Source organism: Sus scrofa, chromosome X (genome assembly GCF_000003025.6).
Source record: "Sus scrofa isolate TJ Tabasco breed Duroc chromosome X, Sscrofa11.1, whole genome shotgun sequence".
NCBI classification, from domain to species: domain Eukaryota; kingdom Metazoa; phylum Chordata; class Mammalia; order Artiodactyla; family Suidae; genus Sus; species Sus scrofa.
In genome coordinates, this window is record NC_010461.5 from 111,505,857 (window position 1) to 111,526,985 (window position 21,129).

At 42.6% G+C, this 21,129-nt stretch overlaps 1 protein-coding gene across 1 annotated transcript in view; it reads left to right on the forward strand.

The window, feature by feature from the left end:
- The window catches only part of ADGRG4 (adhesion G protein-coupled receptor G4), a gene marked incomplete at its 5' end in the record, with an annotated part of 43,457 nt that overhangs the window by 15,313 nt on the left and 7,015 nt on the right, over positions 1-21,129 (forward strand). Inside the window, 5 exon segments of the mRNA XM_021079872.1 lie at positions 1,561-1,606; positions 1,609-1,674; positions 11,630-11,698; positions 11,701-11,845; positions 13,064-13,223. Of these exon segments, the coding sequence (XP_020935531.1) occupies positions 1,561-1,606; positions 1,609-1,674; positions 11,630-11,698; positions 11,701-11,845; positions 13,064-13,223 (486 nt within the window).

Sequence of the window (21,129 nt, forward strand, 5' to 3'; positions counted from 1 at the left end):
TGGGCCATAATAATTTACTAAATCACTCTTCTATTGTTGACTTTAACATTTTCCTTTTTAAAATCATCAGCCCCTCTTTTCTTACTCTCTGCTACTGGTTTATGCCATTAACTTAAGTGGGTAAGACCAGAGGGGCAGCAGGTTTGGACAAAAGCTTAAAAGCTCTCTTTTGGAAGGCCACATCTTGGACTGGGTCCTACCCCTTTCTGCCTGCATCTAATCACTTAGCGAGTCATGCCGCTTTTATGGTCACAATCAGAGCTCACATGCAGCCTTTTCTTTCAGACCCCACAGCCCCTCCCTGGGTGCCTACTATTAGAGCAGTCTTCTGGCCTTCTAACAGTCCACTACCCCACAGCTATGCTTCTCATGGCCACCGGCGCGATTTTCCTAAAATATGGCTGCCGCTCCATCAATCTTCCACTCCAGGTCCATATTACCTCAAAGAAGTATGTCCAAACGCCTAAATAAAGTACTTGAGATTCACAGGCTCCTTTCCTTATCATGCACTCCAGCCAAAAAGGGCCATTGCCATCCTGGACTTTGGTCTCTTGCTCTGCTTGGTGATGGGGGTGGGAGGTGGGGCTTTCTCCGTCTCTGTCCATTTAGTGCCCAGCTCAGCTCAAAAGTTGCAAATAAATTCTCCTTGCTTGGTGGTCCAATAGATTCAGTTTTGTTTACACAGTTTTTCATCTCATATCTTGCCTCATAAACGTAGTTACATGTACAGTCTCAAATCACCAAGTTACAAGCTCCTCAAGGAATGAGACCTTGCTCTGTTTGGCTGTAGTACCTGCTGCCAGTCCTGGAACATAGCAGGTTCCTAGTAAATATGTTAGCTGATTGGCAGTGAACTGGCTTGAATTGGAAGGGGCATAGTGGAGGGTGAGTGCTGAGGGCCAATGAGCTGCAGAAGGTGCTATAGTAACTGCCTTGAGTAAGCTAAAATGCTGAAATAGAGATGACAATTTCCTTTTTAGTTTTTAAATTTTTAATAGAATTGCATTCTATTTTTAGAGTGCCTTTTGAAAAATTATTACATACTTTACATAGCATAAAATGTACCCACTTTAAATGTAAATTCAATGATTTTTTTCGAATATTCACGGAGTTGTGCGACTGTCATCATGATCTCATTTTAAAACACTCCTGTCATCCCACGGATAACAGCTCTTCTTACAGCTATGAGGGGCTATCTCATTGTGGTTTTGAGAGGCCACAACTGTAACAGGAATTTCCTCTTAAAATGAGGGTAAGAAACAAAAGTGAGCATAGGAGTCACGTCCAGAGGGGTAAAATCTCTGCCTTGGCTCTTGTTCTGCTAGTCATTGCCCCTTCTTGGGCTCACTTGTCTGTTTATACCTCCTGTGTGGGGACCCTGGCTTCACTCGCTCCCTGAGAGCAAAGCTTTCTTCGTTGTACAAATTGAGCTCCCACCTTGGCTAGGAGAGCTGGGAGGCATGCCGAAGATAGCCCGTTCCTTCACCAGTCCAGTCCGAACTCTTCTGGCCTCATCTTCCAACGATGAAGCTTTTTGTCTGTCTCTCCTCTCTTTTTCAGCTCCTTAACAATACCAATACTGGCAAATGTCACTGGGAAAAACCGAAGTTTGCAAATTGCTTCAAGGACTCCCGAATAAGATTTTGGATCTTGCTAACATCACAATAAGTGACAGTAAGACTGTTCTGTCCACGTTAGAGAAATGACGGAACCTTGGTTTGTCTACTTGGCTTGAGGCCAGAGAGAGTACAGGCAAAGCTCATGTAGGAAAATCTACCTGACAACTAGGTAGTTACTATTGGTGGAGGTGGGAGTGAAGTATGAGGAGTTGGAACTGTCAGTGTTTGGGGTTGTATGGGTTTTTTATTATTTTATAAATTTTGGCTAGTTATTATTTTTGGTTTTATTTTAATTTAAAAAAAGTTTTCAATATACACAATGGAATACTACTCAGCCATAAAGAAGAACAAGATAATGCCATTTGCAGCAACATGGATGGAACTAGAGCCTCTCATACTGAGTGAAGTAAGCAGAAAGAGAAAGACAGGTCTATGGCCATACCACCCTGAACGTGCCCAATCTTGTCTGATCTTGGAAGCTAAGCGGGGTCAGGCCAGGTTAGTACTTGGATGGGAGAAAGAGAAAGACAAATACCATATGATATCACTTATACCTAGAATCTAATATACGGCACAAATGAACCTTTCCACAGAAAAGGAAATCATGGACTTGGAGAATAGACTCGTGGTTGCCACGGGGGAGGGGGAGGGAGTGGGATGGATTGGGAGTTTGGGATTAATAGATGCGGACTATTGCCTTTGGAATGGATTAGCAATGAGATCCTGCTGTGCAGCACTGGGAACTCTGTCTAGTCACTTATGATGGAGCATGATAATGTAAGAAAACAGAATGTGTACATGTATGTGTGACTGGGTCACCATGCTGTACAGTAGAAAAACAATAAAAGGTAAAAAAAAAAAGTTTTCATAGGTAATATTTCAATATTGAAAAAAAAGAACATTAACCAGGTTACAGCTGAAGAAAAAAAAGAAAAAAGAAACCTCGTACACGTTAGCAGTCACTCTCCCTTCCCTCCCTTCCTCCCAGCCCCTGGAAACTTCTAATCTGCTTTCATTCTTTCTTCTTTTAATTGTTTGATTGTAGTAAGAATACTTTTGGAGGGTTTTTTGTTTTTGTTTTGTCTTTTGTCTTTTTAGGCCCGAACCCACAGCATATGGAGGTTCCCAAGCTAGGGGTCAAATTGGAGCTGTAGCTGCCAGCCTATGCCACAGCTCACAGCAATGCCAAATCCTTAACCCACTGAGCAAGGCCAGGGATCAAACCTTCGTCCTCGTGGGTGCTAGTCAGATTCGTTTCCACTGAGACACAACGGGAACTCCTATTGTAGTAAGAATACTTTGCATAAGATCTACCGTCTTGATAATTTCTTAAGTGTACATTACTATTGAGTATAGGTACAATGTTTATGGCAGATCTCTAGAACTTATCATGCTTAACTGAAAGTTTATGCCTGTCAATTAGTAACTCCCTATTTCCAGCCCCTGGCAACCACCATTTTACTCTGTGCCCCTGTGAGTTCGACTGTTTTATGTCCCACATGTAAGTGAGATCATGCACTATTTATCTTTCTGAGTCTGGCTTATTTCACTTAGCAAAATGCCCTCCAGCAAAATGCCATCCATGTCATTGCAGATGGCAGGGTTTCCTTCTTTTTTAAGGCTGAATGATATTCCACTGTGTATGTATGTCTACATATATGCATAATAACATTTTAGTTTTCAATTATCTCTCTATGGGCACTTAGGTTGTTTCTATACTTTGACTGTTGTGAATAATGTTGCAGTGAACATGAGAGTGCAGACCTGTCTTTGAGATAGTGATTTTAATTCCTTTGAATATATACCCAACAAGTGGGATTGCTGGATTGTATGGTAGTTCTAGTTCAAAAAAAATTTTTTTTTGTCTTTTTGTCTTTTTAGGGCCCCACCTGCGGCATATGGAGGTTCCCAGGCTAGGGGTCTAATCGGAGCTGTGGCCAATGGCCTACACCACAGCCACAGCAATGCCAGATCTGAGCCATGTCTGCGACCTACACCACAGCTCCACGGCAACACCAGATCCTTAACCCACTGAGTGAGGCCAGGGTCCGAACACGCAACCTCATGGTTCCTAGTCAGTTTCATTTCTGCTGCACCACAATGGGAACTCCCTCGTTTAAATTTTTGATTGTGGAGTTCCCATCGTGGCCCAGTGGAAACAAATCCAACTAGGAACCATGAGGTTTCGGGTTCAGTTCCTGGCCTTGCTCTGTGGGTTGAGGATCCAGTGTTGCCGTGAGCTGTGGTGTAGGTCGAAGACGCGGCTCGGATCTGGCGTTGCTGTGGCTCTGGCGTAGGCCGGCAGCAACAGCTCCAATTCAACCCCTAGCCTGGGAACCTCCATATGCCACTGGGTGCGGCCCTAAAAAGACAAAAGACCAGAAAAAAAAAAAAAGAAAATTTTTGATTGTTTTCCATAATGGCTGAACCAGTGTACATTCACATCAACAGTGTACAAGGGCACCCTTTTCTCCAAACCCTTTGCCAACATTTATCTGTTGATTTTTGATAACTGCCATCTTGACAGTTACGATACCTCACTGTGGTTTTGATTCACATTTCTTTGATGATTAGTCACCAGGGAACTCCTCTTAGCTCATTTTTAAATTATGTTGAGTTTTTTGCTGTTGAGTCATGGGAGTTCTTTGTATATTTGGGGATTAACTGATCAGACATAGGGTTTGCAAATATTTTCTTCTGCTCTGTAGGTTGTCTTTTCACTCTGTTGATTGTTTCCTTTGCTACGAGAAGCTGTTGTTTGATGTAGTCCCACTTGTTTATTTTTGTTTTTGTCACCTGTGCTTTTGGCATTGTATCCATGAAATCATTGCCAAGATCAATGTCATGAAGAGTTTCCCTTGTTTCCTTCCAGAAGTTTTAGAGTTTCAGGTCTTATATTTAAGTCTTAAATCTACTTTGAGTTGATTTTTTTGTATATGGTATAATATAAAGGTCCAGTTACATTCTCTTATATGTGGATACCCAGTTTTCCCCATTTGTTGAAGAAACTCTTTCCTTAGAGTGTATTCTTTGCACCCTTGTTGAACATCAGTTGATGGTATATGTGTGGATTTATTTCTAGGCCTCCTGTTTGGTTCCATTGGTCTATATGTCTGTCTTAGACCAGCACTTTACTGTTTTGATTCTTGTAGCTTTGTAATATATTTTGCCATCAAGGGGTGTGATGTATTTGTTCTACTTTCCTAAGGTTGATTTGACTGTTCAGGATTTTTTGTGGTTCCATGTGAATTTTACCATTGCTTTATCTCTGTAAAAATGCTGTTGGCTAGACCAGTTCAGTGAAGTCTATTTCCTCTGCAGTGTATAGCCTTTGATGCTGATCCTTGCGAAATACAACCTTGGGAATGTACACCTTCCCTGAGCACCAGGGATGACTGTGGTTCTGAGTCTTTCTCTTCCTCTGATTTCCCCACTAAGCTTCGTACTGGTCTGCCTCTACTGGTATCACCCCCAGATGTTAGCTTCCTAATTGATAGTTGATTGCTCTGTTGTTTTTGACAAAATGCTGGGGCATAAATTGCCCCACAGTTTGATCCACTTAAAAAGTCTGTTTCCTCATCAGAGGAAGAGTATTAACAGTCTGTGAGGCTTTCTCCTAACCTCCTTTAGGCAAAATATCTTTCTTATGGGGCAAGAGTTTGGGCAGGGGTGGTAGTAGTACTTCACTAGGGTCTTCCCAATGGAGCAGCAGCTATGTGTGTTTGGGCATAAAGGTGGACTTATCACTGACACTCAGTTGTTGCCATGGCCCAGTATGGATCTTCCACTGCCCAGTCAGAAAGGTGGGAACCACTAATATTTGCTTCCTGTCAAATCCACTCAGAATAGCTCTTCCATGGGAGTTCCCACTGTGGTTCAGTGGAAACAAACCCAACTAGTATCCATGAGGATGCAGGTTTGATCCCTGGCTTTGCTCAGTGGGTTCAGGATCTGGTGTTGCTGTGAGCTGTGGTGTAGGCCGGCAGCTGTAGCTCTGATTTGCCCCCTAGCCTGGTAACTTCCATATGCCACACCTGTGGCCCTAAAAAGCAAAAAAAAAAAAAAAAAAAAAAAAAAAGAATTGTTCTTCACTTCAGGGCCCTGCGGGAGATGGTAACTGCCACTCGGCCTCCTAGCCCAACAGAACAATTTTTCCATAAGGCAGAGCTGTGGGGGATGGGTACAGTTCCTAACTCAAATGCCATGGCCTCCCGCTGCACTAACCAAGATTCTGTAGATTTTGTTGAATAAATGTTTCTCCATCTGTTGTAAGATCTCCCATCAATCTCCAGAGACTGTGAATGATTGTCTTTGCTAATTTTGATCTACCTCTCCTTATCAGTGTTCTTTTTTTTTTTTAAAGTATGTGTACAGCTTTCCCTCACAGAATTTCCGTTTGTACACTCCTTGTCTGGCATAAGTCTACTGCCTAAGGTGGGTTCCTCCCATGATGAATAGTTGGAAATATTGAGGTACAAGCATTCCAGTGCCCTGCGAAAGAGCCAGGGAAGAGCCTCGAGGCAGTGAACTTCTAAGACTTGGCTTTTTGCAGAAGATGTAAATTTGAGATCCTTGTCAAAGAAGATATTGAAGAATCAGAAGAGCAAGCACAGCTCTGATGGTTTCTAGATCTGAAATCATGAGTCAGGGCAAAGGAGAGCAGTGTGGCTTGAAGTGAGTGGGTGACAAGGTAGAGACATCTGTGTTTCCTGCTGACCTCCCTTCTTCTGAGTGACACATTTTTGTTCAATGTGTTAATAGAATTTTCTCTATAAAGTTAATCAACAACCATACAACAACAGAAGCATTGCACAGGGTTGGGATATTTAGAAAACTAACCAGCAGTCACTTTATTTAAAAAAAAAAAACAAACAAACTGCAGAGGAACCAGCAGTTAGAAGGTGGCTGCAATGTATATAATTGAAAAATAAACTACCAAGTGCATTATCTTTGGAGCAATCCTTCTCTTCTTGTCAGTTAGGAGCTTAATGAACAATGAGTACATTTAAGGGAAGAAAGATGCATTCACGTTGACACAATTTTTCTTTAGCTTTCAGTCTAGCTGATGAGTATTCAATATCTCGGTTGGAGAAAAGTTAGCAGTTCCCCTACTTTAATCCTCAATTCACATAACTCCTTAGTAATAAATACAGTTAGAAAAGGTACTCCTGTTTCAGAGTTCTGTAGGTTCTTTGTTGTGCTCATTTTTTGTTACCTCCATGATACTGAAGGCGCATCACACTCTGAAGTTGGCTGTAACTTTTCACAAAACTGTCTCCTGTCTGTGTTCATCCCACCAGCAGGGCGCAAGGGTTGTGTGGCTGAGAGAGAGCAAGGTAATTCCCACAATGTCAGGGAGGAGTCCTGCAAAGCACAGCTATTCCAATCCCCAGCACCAGGGAGAAAGGGGACAAAGGCACAGATGCTGTTGTTGAAAGTGATATTGAAGAACATTAGCTTTGGAATCAAGCAGACCCAGATTAAAATCTGCATTAGAACCTCTCTGTTTTAATTTCTTTATCTACAGGGGATAATACTAGTACCCACCACATAGAGTTATTATGATGATGAGATGAAAAAATGTTTGTATGATGCCCTGCTGTGGTATGTTGTCTCCAAAGCAGCCACCATCAATTTTATTCCCTCCTTGTCAGCTGGGAGTTGAATCAGGGCTGGCTTGTCACTGCTGAGCCCAATAGAACTGGGCAGTAGTGATACTGTCCCCATTATGAGACCAACTATTAGGAAGCCTGGAAGCTTCTGCTTCCTTTTTCTTAGTACATTCTCGTTTGGAATTCTTCCTCTCAGAACCCAGATACCATGATATAATAAGCCCAAACAGAGGTGTGCTGGAAAATGTTTAACAGTCAGCTCTACCAAAAAAGAAAATAATTTGTAGCATTTGTTGATTTCCTTGCTGTAATACTCTTCCCATGGCTGAATACTAACTACAACATGTAGTAATGGAACATGAAGTTGGTAAGAGAACCACAGACGCAGTAGACATAAACAATCACAAAAACATAGATTATTAAAATATAGTTAAACATATGTACCATATCTTCTCAATCCATTCATATATACAGTGGAATACTACTCAGCCATACAAAAGAACAAAATAATGCCATTTGCAGCAATATGGCTGCAACTGGAGATTCTCATACTAAGTGAAGTCAGACAGAGAAAGACAAATACCATATCACTTATATGTGGCATCTAAAATATGGCATAGATGAACCTATCCACAAAACGGAAACAGACTCACAGACATGGAGAACAGACTTGTGGTTGCCAAGGGGGAGGGGGAGGGGCTGGGATGAACGGGGAGTTTGGGGTTGGTAGATGCAAACTATTACACTTAGAGTGGATAAGCAATGAGGTCCTACTGTATAGCACAGGGAACTATAACCAGTCTCTTGGGATAGATCATGATGGAAGATAATATAAGAAAGGGAATGGGAGTTCCCTTTGTGAATCAGTGGTTAACGAACCCAACTAGGACCCATGAGGATGCAGGTTTGATCCCTGGCCTTGCTCAATGGGTTAATGATCCAGCATTACTGTGAGCTGTGGTGTAGGTTGAAGATGTGGCTCAGATCCTGTGTTGCTGTGGCTGTGGTGTAGGCTGGCAGCTGTAGCTTCGATTTGATCCCTAGCCTGGGAACTTCCATATGCCACATCTGTGGCCCTAAAAAGCAAAAAAAAAAAAAAAATGAAAGGGAATGTATATATTTGTATGACTGGGACACTTTGCTGTACAGCAGAAATTGTCACAACACTGTAAATCAACTATACTTTAATAAAAAATTAAATTTAAAAAACAATCAAAATGTAGTAATTAGGAAGTGATGTTTTGAGTATTGTCATTGTTTTTAATATAATTATTTGTAAGTTTATATAATTTAACTTTCAATAAGGGCTCACAAAATTCCTGAAAATGTAACAGTTGGTTCTCCCAAGCTGATACAAACTGGCTCCAGTACACCATAAGTTATATCCAGTGTACCACTGAGCCTAATCCAGTGGGAGAACAGCCTCAACTGACCCAAGGAAACTTCAAATGACAACAGCCCCAATTGACCAGTCCATGGTGGCATCAATTGCCAGCCATGTGAGGCAGCCATCTTGGACTTCCAGCCCAGGCTAGCCTTCAGATGATTCCAGCCTCAGCTGCCATCTGAATGTACCTTCATGAGAGACACCAAGTAAGAAGGGCTCAGCTGAGGCTAGTTGACACAGAGACCCATGGGGGATAAAAATAAATTGTCTTAAGTCATTAAGTTTGGGGGTTGTTATGCAGTGGTAGATAACTGGAAAGCTGGCTTACAGAAATTGCTCAATAAATAACAGAGATTATTTTTGTTTTAATTGTTGTAATTACTGGCAGATTAATTTAAACTATTTCGAGTGATGGAGATCTACGTATCCTACAACTAATAAAGGAGGATTCCTTTTATTGCTTTTGCTTGGGGACTTGGAATTTTTACACAGTGAGTGTAATTTGTCCTGAATTTTCCTTAAAAATCATACAACTCCTAATGAAAAGTCTGTAATTACTTTCCACAATATAGTTAGTCTCCCATTGGCCTGTTGTTTACTTTCATTCTGCTACAGCAGGGACTGCATGAAGTGAAGTTACACCACTAAAGCCCAAAGAATAATGACCCCAGGTGGGCAGCTCTGGCTATCCCATTTACAACACAGCCTGCACAATTTAATAAAAGTAGTAGAAAAAAAGGGGGGGCAGTTCCTGTCATGGCTCAGTGATTAACAAATCCGACCGACTAGGACCCATGAGAGTGCGGGTTCAATCCCTGGCCTTGCTCATTGGGTTAAGGATCCGGCGTTGCCGTGACCTGTGGTGTGGGTCCCGCATGGCTGTGGCTGTGGTGTAGGCTGGCAGCTACAGCTCCGATTCGACCCCTGGCCTGGGAACCTCCATGTGTCGCCGGCGCGGCCCCAGAAAAGAGAAAAAAAAAAAAAGCAGTAGAAAGATCTGTGAATGAACCTGCTCTATTTTTCTTCCATCCCTAGTCTTATTGTTTTGTCAGTTTCTTTAACTGACCAGAAGATAGATGTAACACAGACAAAATATTAATTTAGAAGTAATTTCAACTTGTTCAGTCTTCTCCCTTCCATCTCCCCAGAGAGCACCCTCTTTCTTGCCTCAGTTCCTGTGTAAGCCATTGTTGGACAGACTGGGGTGATGATTAAGGAGAGACAAGAACAGGGAGATGTGAGGTGGGGGGATAAAGCAAGAAAATGAAAGAGAAAGGGGGAGCTAGGGTAGAAGAGAGATTTGGGGTAATGCTGCCAACTGTGGAGGACAGGGAAAGAGAGGGAGAAACAGAGAGAAAGAGTTGGTTATTTGTAATGTAACCTGGGTTAATTGTGTTAAGAGTATAATATCGTTCTGGAGTTTTTTCAACTGAGCTTATTGTTCAATTATTTTCCATTATATTTTGGCAACTGGACTTGAATGTGTTTTAAGCTAGGAGGGCACCACAAGGGAGCCCAGCTTTACATGGGTTATATGGAACTAAAATCTAATTTTGCCTAATTTTGTATTTGTTTAACGAAGCTCTTTATTTATTTATTTGCTTTTTAGGGCTACACCCGCGGCATATGGAAGTTCTCAGGCTAGGAATTAAATTGGAGCTAGAGCTGCTGGCCTACACCACAGCCACAGCAATGCTGGATCTGAGCCGCGTCTGCAACCTATACCACAGCTCATGGCAACACCAGATCCTTAACCCACTGAGCCAGGGATCAAACCCACATCCTCATGGATACTAGTCGAATTCGTTACCACTGAGCCACGATGGGAACTCTGAAGCTCTTAACTTTAAAAGAGGGTGATGATTCAAACAAAAAGCTGTCTTAAAAAAAAAAAGCATTTGAGACAGAAGGACATTTGAGCACTGACTGGCTACTTCATGATTTTGAGTATTGTTAACTTTTAAAAGACACGCTCCTGGTAGTGTGGTTATGATGAACAAAGTTCCCTTGTTTTAGAGATGCATACTCAAGTATCTATGGATGAAATGAAATGATGTCTGGGAGTTGCTTTAAAATAATGTAGGGTTGGAGGAAGGTGGGTGGGATTGTAGATAAAATAAGATTAGATATTCATTGACACTTGTTGAAGTTGGATGATTCATGAAGTACATGGGGATTCACTACACTCTTCTTTCTACTTTTGTGCATATTTTGAAATTTCCATGATAAAAAGTGAAGAAAAAAGTGGATGAGTTAATACCGGTTGTTCTTACTCTCTAGAAAAGCTAGATTCAAGTTGCTTTTTATTGTTGTGTGGTCCATATTTACTTTTTTCTGCATGTTGCTGGTTCTTGATTCAAAAACATAATCACCACCCATGATGATGAAAACACAGATTGAATGCTGACATTTGAGCAGAGGTGGTATCTACTTAACTCAATCCAATAGTCAAAAGTCTTAATTATAATCTAATTGCAAGATAATCTTCAGTGACAAAAAAGGTTTCCCTGGGGGAGTATTTTAAAAATGACTTAATGAGGAGTTCCCGTCGTGGTGCAGTGGTTAACGAACCCGACTAGGAACCATGAGATTGCGGGTTCGGTCCCTGCCCTTGTCAGTGGGTTAACGATCCGGCGTTGCCGTGAGCTGTGGTGTAGGTTGCAGACGCAGCTCGGATCTGGCACTGCTGTGGCTCTGGCGTAGGCTGGCAGCTACAGCTCCGATTTGACCCCTAGCCTGGGAACCTCCATATGCCGCGGGAGCGGCCCAAAGAAATAGCAAAAAGACAAAAAAAAAAAAAAATGACTTAATGAATAAAAACTTGACTTAGGTGCCACTTTCTGGGACTCCTTTGATTATAGAAATTGAGGTCCAGCATTTCCCTCTGTAACTTTTGTTAGCCTGGTCTGTATTTCCATTTCACTGCCTTTAATTTTTAAAGGGAGGGAAGCAGACCAACATGGCTGCAAACTAGATAATGCAGGTTTTACTTTTCAATTTTCTTTCCCCAGAGAATGCGAATGATGTTGCAGAACACATTTTAAATTTAATAAATGAATCCCCTCTTCTGGATGAAGAAAAAACAAGATTATTGTTTCCAAAGTATCCAATATTTCACAAAATGATGGAATAAGTATGGAACTAACCCAGACTATATTGCAAATAATCAATGTTGCTTTGGGAAAGCAAAATAATTCAGTATCTGATCTGCATGAAATGAGCTATGAGTTAAGTATTAATACTTTGGTAAAATAAATCATTTAAAATATTTGAAATATATTATTAATTCCTTCGCATACAGTCATCACCAATTTTAAAGGTCAGATAGCTATGCATTGAAAACTCAGTACGATAAAATGGCGTCATCCTACTGAAATCCCAATTGTGAAAGAATGCATTCAAATTCTAACTGAACCTTAATGATAGCATCTTTCCAAACAGTTACCCCAAACCAAACCTCCAGTCTATTTTCCCAGTCCTGGTGCGCCTTGAATATTCCTAATTTCCATAAAATGCAGCTACCGCGCTCAAGCAGAAAACTTGAGAGTAACACTAGTTACCTCCCTCTACCTCAACTAACCAAGTCTTATACTTCTCTCCACCACCACCACTACCACCCCAGTGTTAGCATCATTTCTCTCAACTGACCTTTTATGATAGCCCCTTAGCTGATCTCCCAGCCTCTCCTCTTGCCTCTCTATGTCTATCTTGTATGTAGTCTCCAGAATGATCTTTTAATGCATATATCAGATCATGTCATTCTCTTGCTTTTAAAACCACTCAGTGGCTTTCCATTACATATAGACTAAAATCCAAATTTCTGTGAGGCACTGCAGGATCTGGCTTTACATATGCGAATGTCATTTAATCTTTGACACAGTCTTTTGAGATGAGTGCTCATAGTAACAGACTTTTCAGGTGAGGAGACTGAAGCTGGTTGAGGTCATTTGATTTGCTCACACAGTTAGAAATTAGAGGAGCTAAGCTTTAAGCCTCAGCCAATCTGACTCTTATCTGCTAACTTCTAAGCAATATAAAGATGGTGATGGAATTCCCACTATGGCTCAGCAGGTTAGGAACCCATACTTTGTAAGGATGCGGGTTCGATCCCTGGCCTTGCTCAGTGGGTTAGGGATCTGGTATTGTAGCAAGCTGTGGCACAGGTCGCAGATGTGGCTTGGATCCAGCATTGCTATGGTTGTGGCAGAGGCCTCAGCTGCAGTTCCGACTCTTAGCTTGGGAACCTCCCTATACTGCAGGTGCAGCAGTAAAAAAAAGAAAAAGAAAAAAAAAAGAAAGAAAGAAAATAAGAAAGAAAGAAAAAAAGAAAGATGGTAATGAAAACTCAAAGAACACCCTTACATTGAAGAAATCTTGTAAGGAGGATGGGTTTTACATTAAAGAGCTAGGAATGCCCTTCTCTTACCTGTTGTTGTCCCTTGAAGAATTCTGAGGATAATCGAGCATGCTGGTCACAAGATGGAGTTTTCTAGGACAGCAAATCTGACAGTAGCCAGGTTGGCTTTGGCTGTCCTGCGGGTGGACCACACATCTGAAGGCATGGCCTTCAGGACCGGCACCTACGAAGAAGGCACAAAACCCAAGGTGAGTGCAGCTCAGGGTACTGAGAGCTAATCAGCCAAGCATTGTTCCAAATCTTCATTCATTTACTCCTTGGAGGGAGACAGGGTATTTTTTTTAAGGTTTCAGGGGACCTTATGAAAATACAAGTATCTCGGAGAAGATACATATATAATCCTTAGTAGGCTAACACTTTGGTTGGTGTGGTATCCACAAGATGTGAAATGATACCACCTTTGCCATATGACCCCAAATCATCTCAAATATCAGTATATGATTAGTTATCATTTATAGAGCGCTAATTATATGTTGGCCATTGTGCTGTTTCATCTGTACAGATAAGTTAACAGAGAAGTTAAGTAACTTGCCCAAAGACACACAGCCTAATGGCTGAGCCAGGACTAAAACTTATGTCTGGCTGGCTTTTAAGTCTGGGCCCTTTTCCCTATTCCCTACTACCTCAGCCTTTGGCAGGCCATAGGCCACCAAGCTCAGAAAAGTTTGGAAGAGCAACATTTTAAAATTTATAGTTTAAAAAATTATAAAATTTAGAGACAGGGAAATGCATAAATTCTAAGCGTGCATTCTCTGATTTTTGACAAACATGTCCATCGCTGTAACTCAGACTCCTGTCAGGACAGAAAACTGGGAGAGTCAAGATGGCGGAGGAGCGAGAGGTCGCGCTCACCGTCTCCCACAAACGCATCAAAGAAACACATCTGCATGTAAAACGACTGGCAGGGAACATCTATGGAATGCTGGCAGAAGAACTTCGACCTTCAAAAAGGGCAAGAAACTCTTGATATAACTGGGTAGAACAAAAGAAAAAAGAGAGAAAAGGAATCAGGATGGGACTAGCATTCCTGAGATAGGGAGAAGGAGAAAAGAACCCACAGCCCGGGAAGCCATCTAACCAACCAGGAGATCAGCTGAAATGGAGCGACCTCAAAGTCGCCGAGAAAAGCGCAGCAGCTGCACTGAGGCGGGCAAAGCAGAGTGAGAGCCGCACAGACCCTCCGAAGCCCCAGCCGGGACACCACAGCCTGAGATGCTCGGCGGGGGCTGGGTGCTGAGACGCAGGCGCCAGAGGTCAGTTCTGGGGAGAGGATTGGGATGGCTGTGTGGGGACAGCCTGAGGGGCTCAGGAGCAGTGCGCCACGGGTTGGGGAGTGGAGAGGGAACCCGGGAGAAAGTCCGGCCCTCAGGAGAAGCAAGGTGCCATTGCTGGGGGGTACGGACGCCATAGGACTGGCCTGCCCGGATCTGCGCATGCCCCGGGCTCAGAGGGCGGGCGGCTCTGGCGCAGGCTGCAGGAACCGGGAAGCCACTTGCTCTGGGCTAGGGGAGACCGACCCGGCGCTTCTCGTGTGGGCTACAGGTGGCTGGGCACCTCTCATGTGTGGGCAAAGGGCGTTGGGGGGGCCGCGACGGTGGTACCTCTTCCGTGATCTACAGGTGGCGGCAGGTCATTTCAGAGGCCAGAGGGAGGCATGGCCTGCCACCACGGGGGGCCTGCAAGTGGGCTCCACCTGCGGCCCCAGTCACCTCAGGGGGTTGGCAAAAAAAAATGGGGCACTGCAACCTAGAACCACACATTGTTGCTCTCATTCCCCTGGGAATACACCCGCCGTGCTGCTGCCACTGCCAAACTCTCTGGGCAGCGCTCACATGCTTGATCACTGTCCCCTCCCAGGACCCTGCAACTAGGAGCAGCTGGTGCATTACCTTCTGAGTGGGCTAAGCTGAACGGGGTGCTTCTTGCATGGTCTGCAGGTGGTAGGGGCAAGCCACCTAGTTATCTCTGACTCCAGAGGTGGGTGTGGCCCATTGCCACTGGGGTCCCTGAGCAGGAACCACTTGCCCTCTGAATCACCTCAGAGGGCACCACAGAGGAGGGCATTGCGACAAAACACCACCTGTTGCTCTTGCATCCCTGGGAACACACCCACCCTGCTGCTGTTGCTGCCCAACACTCTGGGCAATGCCCAGATGCTTGATCACTGTACCTTCCCAGGACCCTGCAACTAGGAGCAGCTTGTGCAGCACCTCCTGTGGGGCCTAAGTGGGACGGGGTGCTTCTTGCATGGTCTGTAGGTGGCAGGGACAAGCCAACACAGTTATCTCTGACTCCAGAGGTGGGTGTAGCCTGCCACCACTAGGGGTCCATGAATAGGTACCACTTGGAGCCTCAATCACCTCAAGGGAAGGCATTGCAGTCGAACACTCCCTGTTGTTGCTCTCACTGCCCTGGGAACTCACACACCCTGCTGCTGCTGCTGATGCCAAATGCTCTGGGCACTTTGTAAATCTGCTCAAGGCTCATTACCACTTTCCAGAGCCCTGCAACTAGGAGTAGCTTGCGCCACCCTCCTTGCAGATCCTTGCTGCTGTTAAGAGCCCAGCAACCAGGCACTGACAACTAGCCCTACCCATTGCCTCCTTCTCCCTGGAAATATACTCAGCACCCTGGGGATATCAGTCTGCTCACACTGAAGTAAGAGACGGCAAATATCCAAACTCCCACACCAAAAATAAATAGTGACACCCCACAAAATACAAAGGGGTTCTCCTGCATAGAAGTAGCCCCCCCTAGACTATAGTTTGGCTTCCCTGAACTCGGAGAAAAAGAAAAACATAAGCAAGATGAAGAAGCTCAGGAACCATTCCCAGTTAAAAGAAGAGAATTCATATGAAGCAGCAAACAATGAAACAGACCTCTGCAGTCTGACAGACATTGAGTTCAAAAGGGAGATAGTGAAAATACTGAAGGAATTAAGGCTAAATATCAATGAATTAAGAGTGGAGATCAAAAGTAATCCAGATTACTTTAGTAAGGAACTGGAAAATATAAGGAGGAAGATAGAAAAATTAAAAATTAGAAAATTCATTTGCAGAGATGCAAACTGAGCTAAGGCCACTAAAGAGCAGAATGAATAATGTAGAGGAAAGAATTAGTGACTTGGAAGATAGAATAATGGAAATCACCCAATCAGGATAGCAGACAGAAAACCAAATGAAAAAACGCAAAAGCAATATAAGAGATCTGTGGGATGATATAAAGCAGGCCAATCTATGCATAATAGGAATTCCAGGAGGAGAAGAAAAAGAAAAGGGAATTGAAAATATATTTGAAGAAGTTATGTCTGAAAACTTTCCAAAGCTAAAGATAACTGATATTAAGATACAGGAAGCACAGAGGGCCCCAAACAAGTTGAACCCAAATAGGCCCACACCAAGACATATTATAATAAAAATGGCAAAAGTTAAAGAGAGGATTCTAAAGGCATCAAGAGAAAAACAAAGCTTTAATTATAAGGGAACCCCCATAAGGCTATCAGCTGATTTCTCTACAGAAACACTACAGGCTAGAAGGGAGTGGCAAGATATATTTAAAGTGCTGGAAAGAAAAAAATTTGCAACCTAGAATACTCTATCCAGCAAGGATATCATTTAAAATAGAAGGGGGAAAAATGTATACATGTATGTGTGATTGGGTCACCTTGCTGTACAGTAGAAAATTGACAGAGCACTGTAAACCAGCTATAATGGAAAAAATAAAAACCATTATTAAAAAAAAAAAAAGATGAGAACATGGAGTTCCTGTCGTGGCTCAGTGGTTAATGAACCCAACTAGTATCCATGAGGTTGGGGGTTTGATCCCTGGCCTCGCTCAGTGGGTTAAGGATCCAGTGTTGCCATGAGCTGTGGTATAAGTCGAAGACATGGCTTGGATCCCATGTTGCTGTGGCTGTGGTGTAGGCCAGCAGCTGTAGCTCTGATTGAACCCCTAGCCTGGAAACCTCCACATGCCGCGGGTGCAGCCCTAAAAAGACAAAAAAAAAAAAAAAAAAAAAAAAAAAAAAGAGTTACGACATGAATGATAATTCTTCTAAATAGATACCCAAAGAGATTTGATCATGTGAATCCATACAGAAAAAACTTGTATGTGAATTTCATAGCAACATTGTTTATACAGCCATAAAGGAGAAACAATCCAAACGTCCACCAGCAGATGAATGGATAAATAAATGGTGGTATATTCATAAAAAGATATTGACTGGCCTATTCCCAGTCAATTCCTGCAACTACTGCCTCCACTGGCAACCACTGTTCTCCTTTTTTTTTTTTTTTTTTTTTTGTCTTTTTGCTATTTCTTGGGCCGCTCCCGCGGCATATGGAGGTTCCCAGGCTAGGGGTCTAATCTGAGCTGTGGCCACCAGCCTACGCCAGAGCCACAGCAACGCAGGATCCGAGCCGCATCTGCAACCTACACCACAGCTCACGGCAACGCCGGATCGATAACCCACTGAGCAAGGGCAGGGACCGAACCCGCAACCTCATGGTTCCTAGTTGGATTCGTTAACCACTGCGCCATGACGGGAACTCCTGTTCTCCTTTTTTTTAATCATAGTTTTGCCTGTTCTAGAGCTTTATATAGATAGAACCATTTTTTATTATATGATTTTATTTATATGAGGTACTTGGAGTAATTTAAAAAAAAAAGAGGGAGTATAGTGATGGTTGCCAGAGCCTGGGGGGAGGGGAAAATAGGGAGTTATTGTTTAATGAATGGATGTAGAGTTTCAGTTTTACAAGATGGAAAATGTTATGTGGATGAAAGGTGATGATGGTTGCATGGCACTGTGAATGTGTTTAATACCACGGAACTGTGCATTTAAAAACAGTTACCATAGAGTTCCTGTGGTGGCACGTCAGATTAAGGACCTGACATTGTCTCTGTGAGGCTGCAGGTGTGATCCCTGGCCTTGCTCAGGGGTTAAGAATCCAGGGTTGGAGTTCCCATCGTGGCTCAGCAGAAACGAATCTGACTAGCATCCATGAGGTTGCAGGTTCGATCCCTGACATCTCTCAGTGGTTTAAGGATCCAGCGTTGCCGTGAGCTATGGTGTAGGTTTCAGAGACGGCTTGGATCTGGTGTGGCTGTGGCTGTGGTGTAGGCCAGCAGCTACAGCTCTGATTTGACCCCTAGCTTGGGAACCTCCATATGCTGTGGGTGCGGCCCTAAAAAGACAAAAAAAAAAAAAAAAAAAAAAAAAGAATCCAGGGTTACTGCAAGCTGGAATGTAGTTCGCAGATGCAGCTGGGATCTGACCTTGTCGTGGCTGTGGTGTAGGCTGGTGGCTGCAGTTCCAATTCAACCCCTAGCTGGGGAATTTCCGTATGCCACAGGTGTGGCATAAAAAATTTTTTTTTTAAGAAAATATTTTCTCTGTGGCTTACCTGTTCATTTCTTCTGTGGTGTCTTTTGATGAGCATAAGTTTTAATTTGATGAGGTATGATCTTTCGGGATTTTTCTTTTATGAATAACAATATGTGACTGTCTAAGAAATCTTTGCTTACCAGCAGGTCGTGAAGCTATTCTCCTGTACTTTCCTTTAAAAGTTCTATGGTTTTAATTTTTATGTTTAGGCCTATAATCCTAATGAATTGAATTGAATTTTGTGTATGGTGTGGTGTATGGTTTGGAGTTAATTTTGTTCCATTTAGATGTCCAGTTATTCTAGCATCATTTATTGAAGATTCTTTCCCACTGGCTTGCTTTGGGACCTTTGACAAAATATCAAATACTCATGCAAATTTAGGTCTCCTTCTGAGTATTCTATTCAGTTCTATGAATTTTTTTATAGATTCTTATGCTATTATCCTGCAGCCTTAAAGTCAAGTAGTAGGAGTCCTTCAGCTTTGTTCTTTCTCAGGATTGCTGTGGTTCCTCCAGGCTTTTTGCACGTCCATGTGAATTTTCAAATGTGCTTAGCAACTTGTACCAAAAACATTTTTTTTTTTGGCCCACAGTCACTGCATGCAGAGGTTCTTGGGCCAGGGTTCAAACTCACTCCACAGTAGTGACAAGAGCCATAGCAGTGACAACAGCAGATCTTAAACCCACTGAGCCACCAGGGCACTCCGATATTTTATAGTTTTAAGTGGAGAGGTATCGTGTCTTTTGTTAAGTTTATTCTTAAATATTGTACGTTTTTTGATGCTGCTGCAAATGGAATTGTTTTTAGATTTAATTGTACAATTATTTGCTGCAAGTATTTAACAATAAAATTGATATGCCATGTCTATCTATATTTATCATCTATGAATTTTGTAGTCTATGAACTGGCTAAACTCACCTATTAGTTGTAGTAGTTGTTTTAGAAATTCCTTAGGACTTTCTGTGTAATGACATCTGACAATAAAGACAGTTTAATGCCTTCCTTATATATTTTTTGCTCCTTTTATTCCTTCTTTGGCCTTATTTTGATATTAATACTTTCAATAGAATGGAGGCTAAAAGTGGTTAAAGTGGACATCCTTGTCTTATTCTTGCTCTCAGGAGAAGAGTGTTCACAATCTTAGCATCACTGTGATGTTAGCCATGTTTAGGTTTTTTTTTTTTTTGTCTTTTGTCTTGTTGTTGTTATTGTTGCTATTTCTTGGGCCGCTCCCTCGGCATATGGAGGTTCCCAGGCTAGGGGTTGAATCGGAGCTGTAGCCACCGGCCTACGCCAGAGCCACAGCAACGCGGGATCCGAGCCGCATCTGCAACCTACACCACAGCTCACGGCAACGCCGGATCACTAACCCACTGAGCAAGGGCAGGGACCGAACCTGCAACCTCATGGTTCCTAGTTGGATTCGTTAACCACTGCGCCACGACGGGAACTCCCAAGGTTTTGTTTTGTTTTGAGATGCCCTTTATTTGATTGAGGAAGTTACCTTCTGTTCCTAGTTTGCTGAAAAAAATTTTACTGTGAATGGTTGTTGAATTTTGTTAAAAGAGTTTTCTGTATCTGTTGAAATAGTCATTTGGCTTTTCTCCTTTATCTTGTAATATGGTAAATTACATTGATTTTAAGATGGTAAGCCAATCTTGCATTCCTGGAGGAAACTCTACTGGTTATGATGTATTATTACTTTTTTTTTGTTTGTTTGTTTTGCTATTCTTGGGCCACTCCCTCGGCATATGGAGGTTCCCAGGCTAGGGGTCGAATCAGAGCTGTAGCCACTGGCCTACACCAGAGCCACAGCAACGCGGGATCCGAGCCGCATCTGCAACCTACACCACAGCTCACGGCAACGCCGGATCATTAACCCACTGAGCAAGGGCAGGGACCGAACCCACAACCTCATGGTTCCTAGTCGGATTCGTTAACCACTGCGCCACGACGGGAACTCCTATTATCACTTTTATATTGGTATTTTCAACTTGCTAACATTTTAACTATTTTCACACTTATGTTTATGAAGGATGTTGGCCTGAAAAATTTTTTTCTAATTTCTTTATTAGGCTTTAGATTAGGGTTTGGCCAACTTTGTAAAAGTGACTTGGGAAATGGTCTCTCTTCTATTTTCAGAAAGGAGTGTTGTTTCTTCATTAAATGCTTGATAGCATTCACTAGGAAATTTTCTGGGCCTGGAATTTCTTTATGGAAAATATTTTGATATCAAATCCAATTTATTTATGGATATAGAGCTATTCAAATGTTCTGATTCATCTTGTGACTGTTTTGGTTAGTTATATTTTTCTAAGAGTTTATTTCATGTGACATCGAGTTTGCTGGCAAAAGTTGTTCATAATATTCCCTTATTACTTCTTAATGCCTGTAAGATTTCTTTCTTTATTTTGGTTTTAGGGCCGCACCCCCAGCATCTGGAGGTTCCCAGGCTAGGGGATGAATCAGAGCTGCAGCTGGCAGCCTACACCACAGCCACAGCAACGTAGGATCCTAGCCGCACCTGTCACCTACACCACAGCTCATGGCAATGCCAGATCCTTAACCCACTGAGCAAGGCAAGAGATCAAATCCATGTCTTCATGGATACTAGTAGGGTTTATTACCACTCAGCCACGACAGGAACTCCCAATGCCTGTAAGATTTAAAAGAGTGGCAAAAAGACAAAAATAAATAAATAAATAAA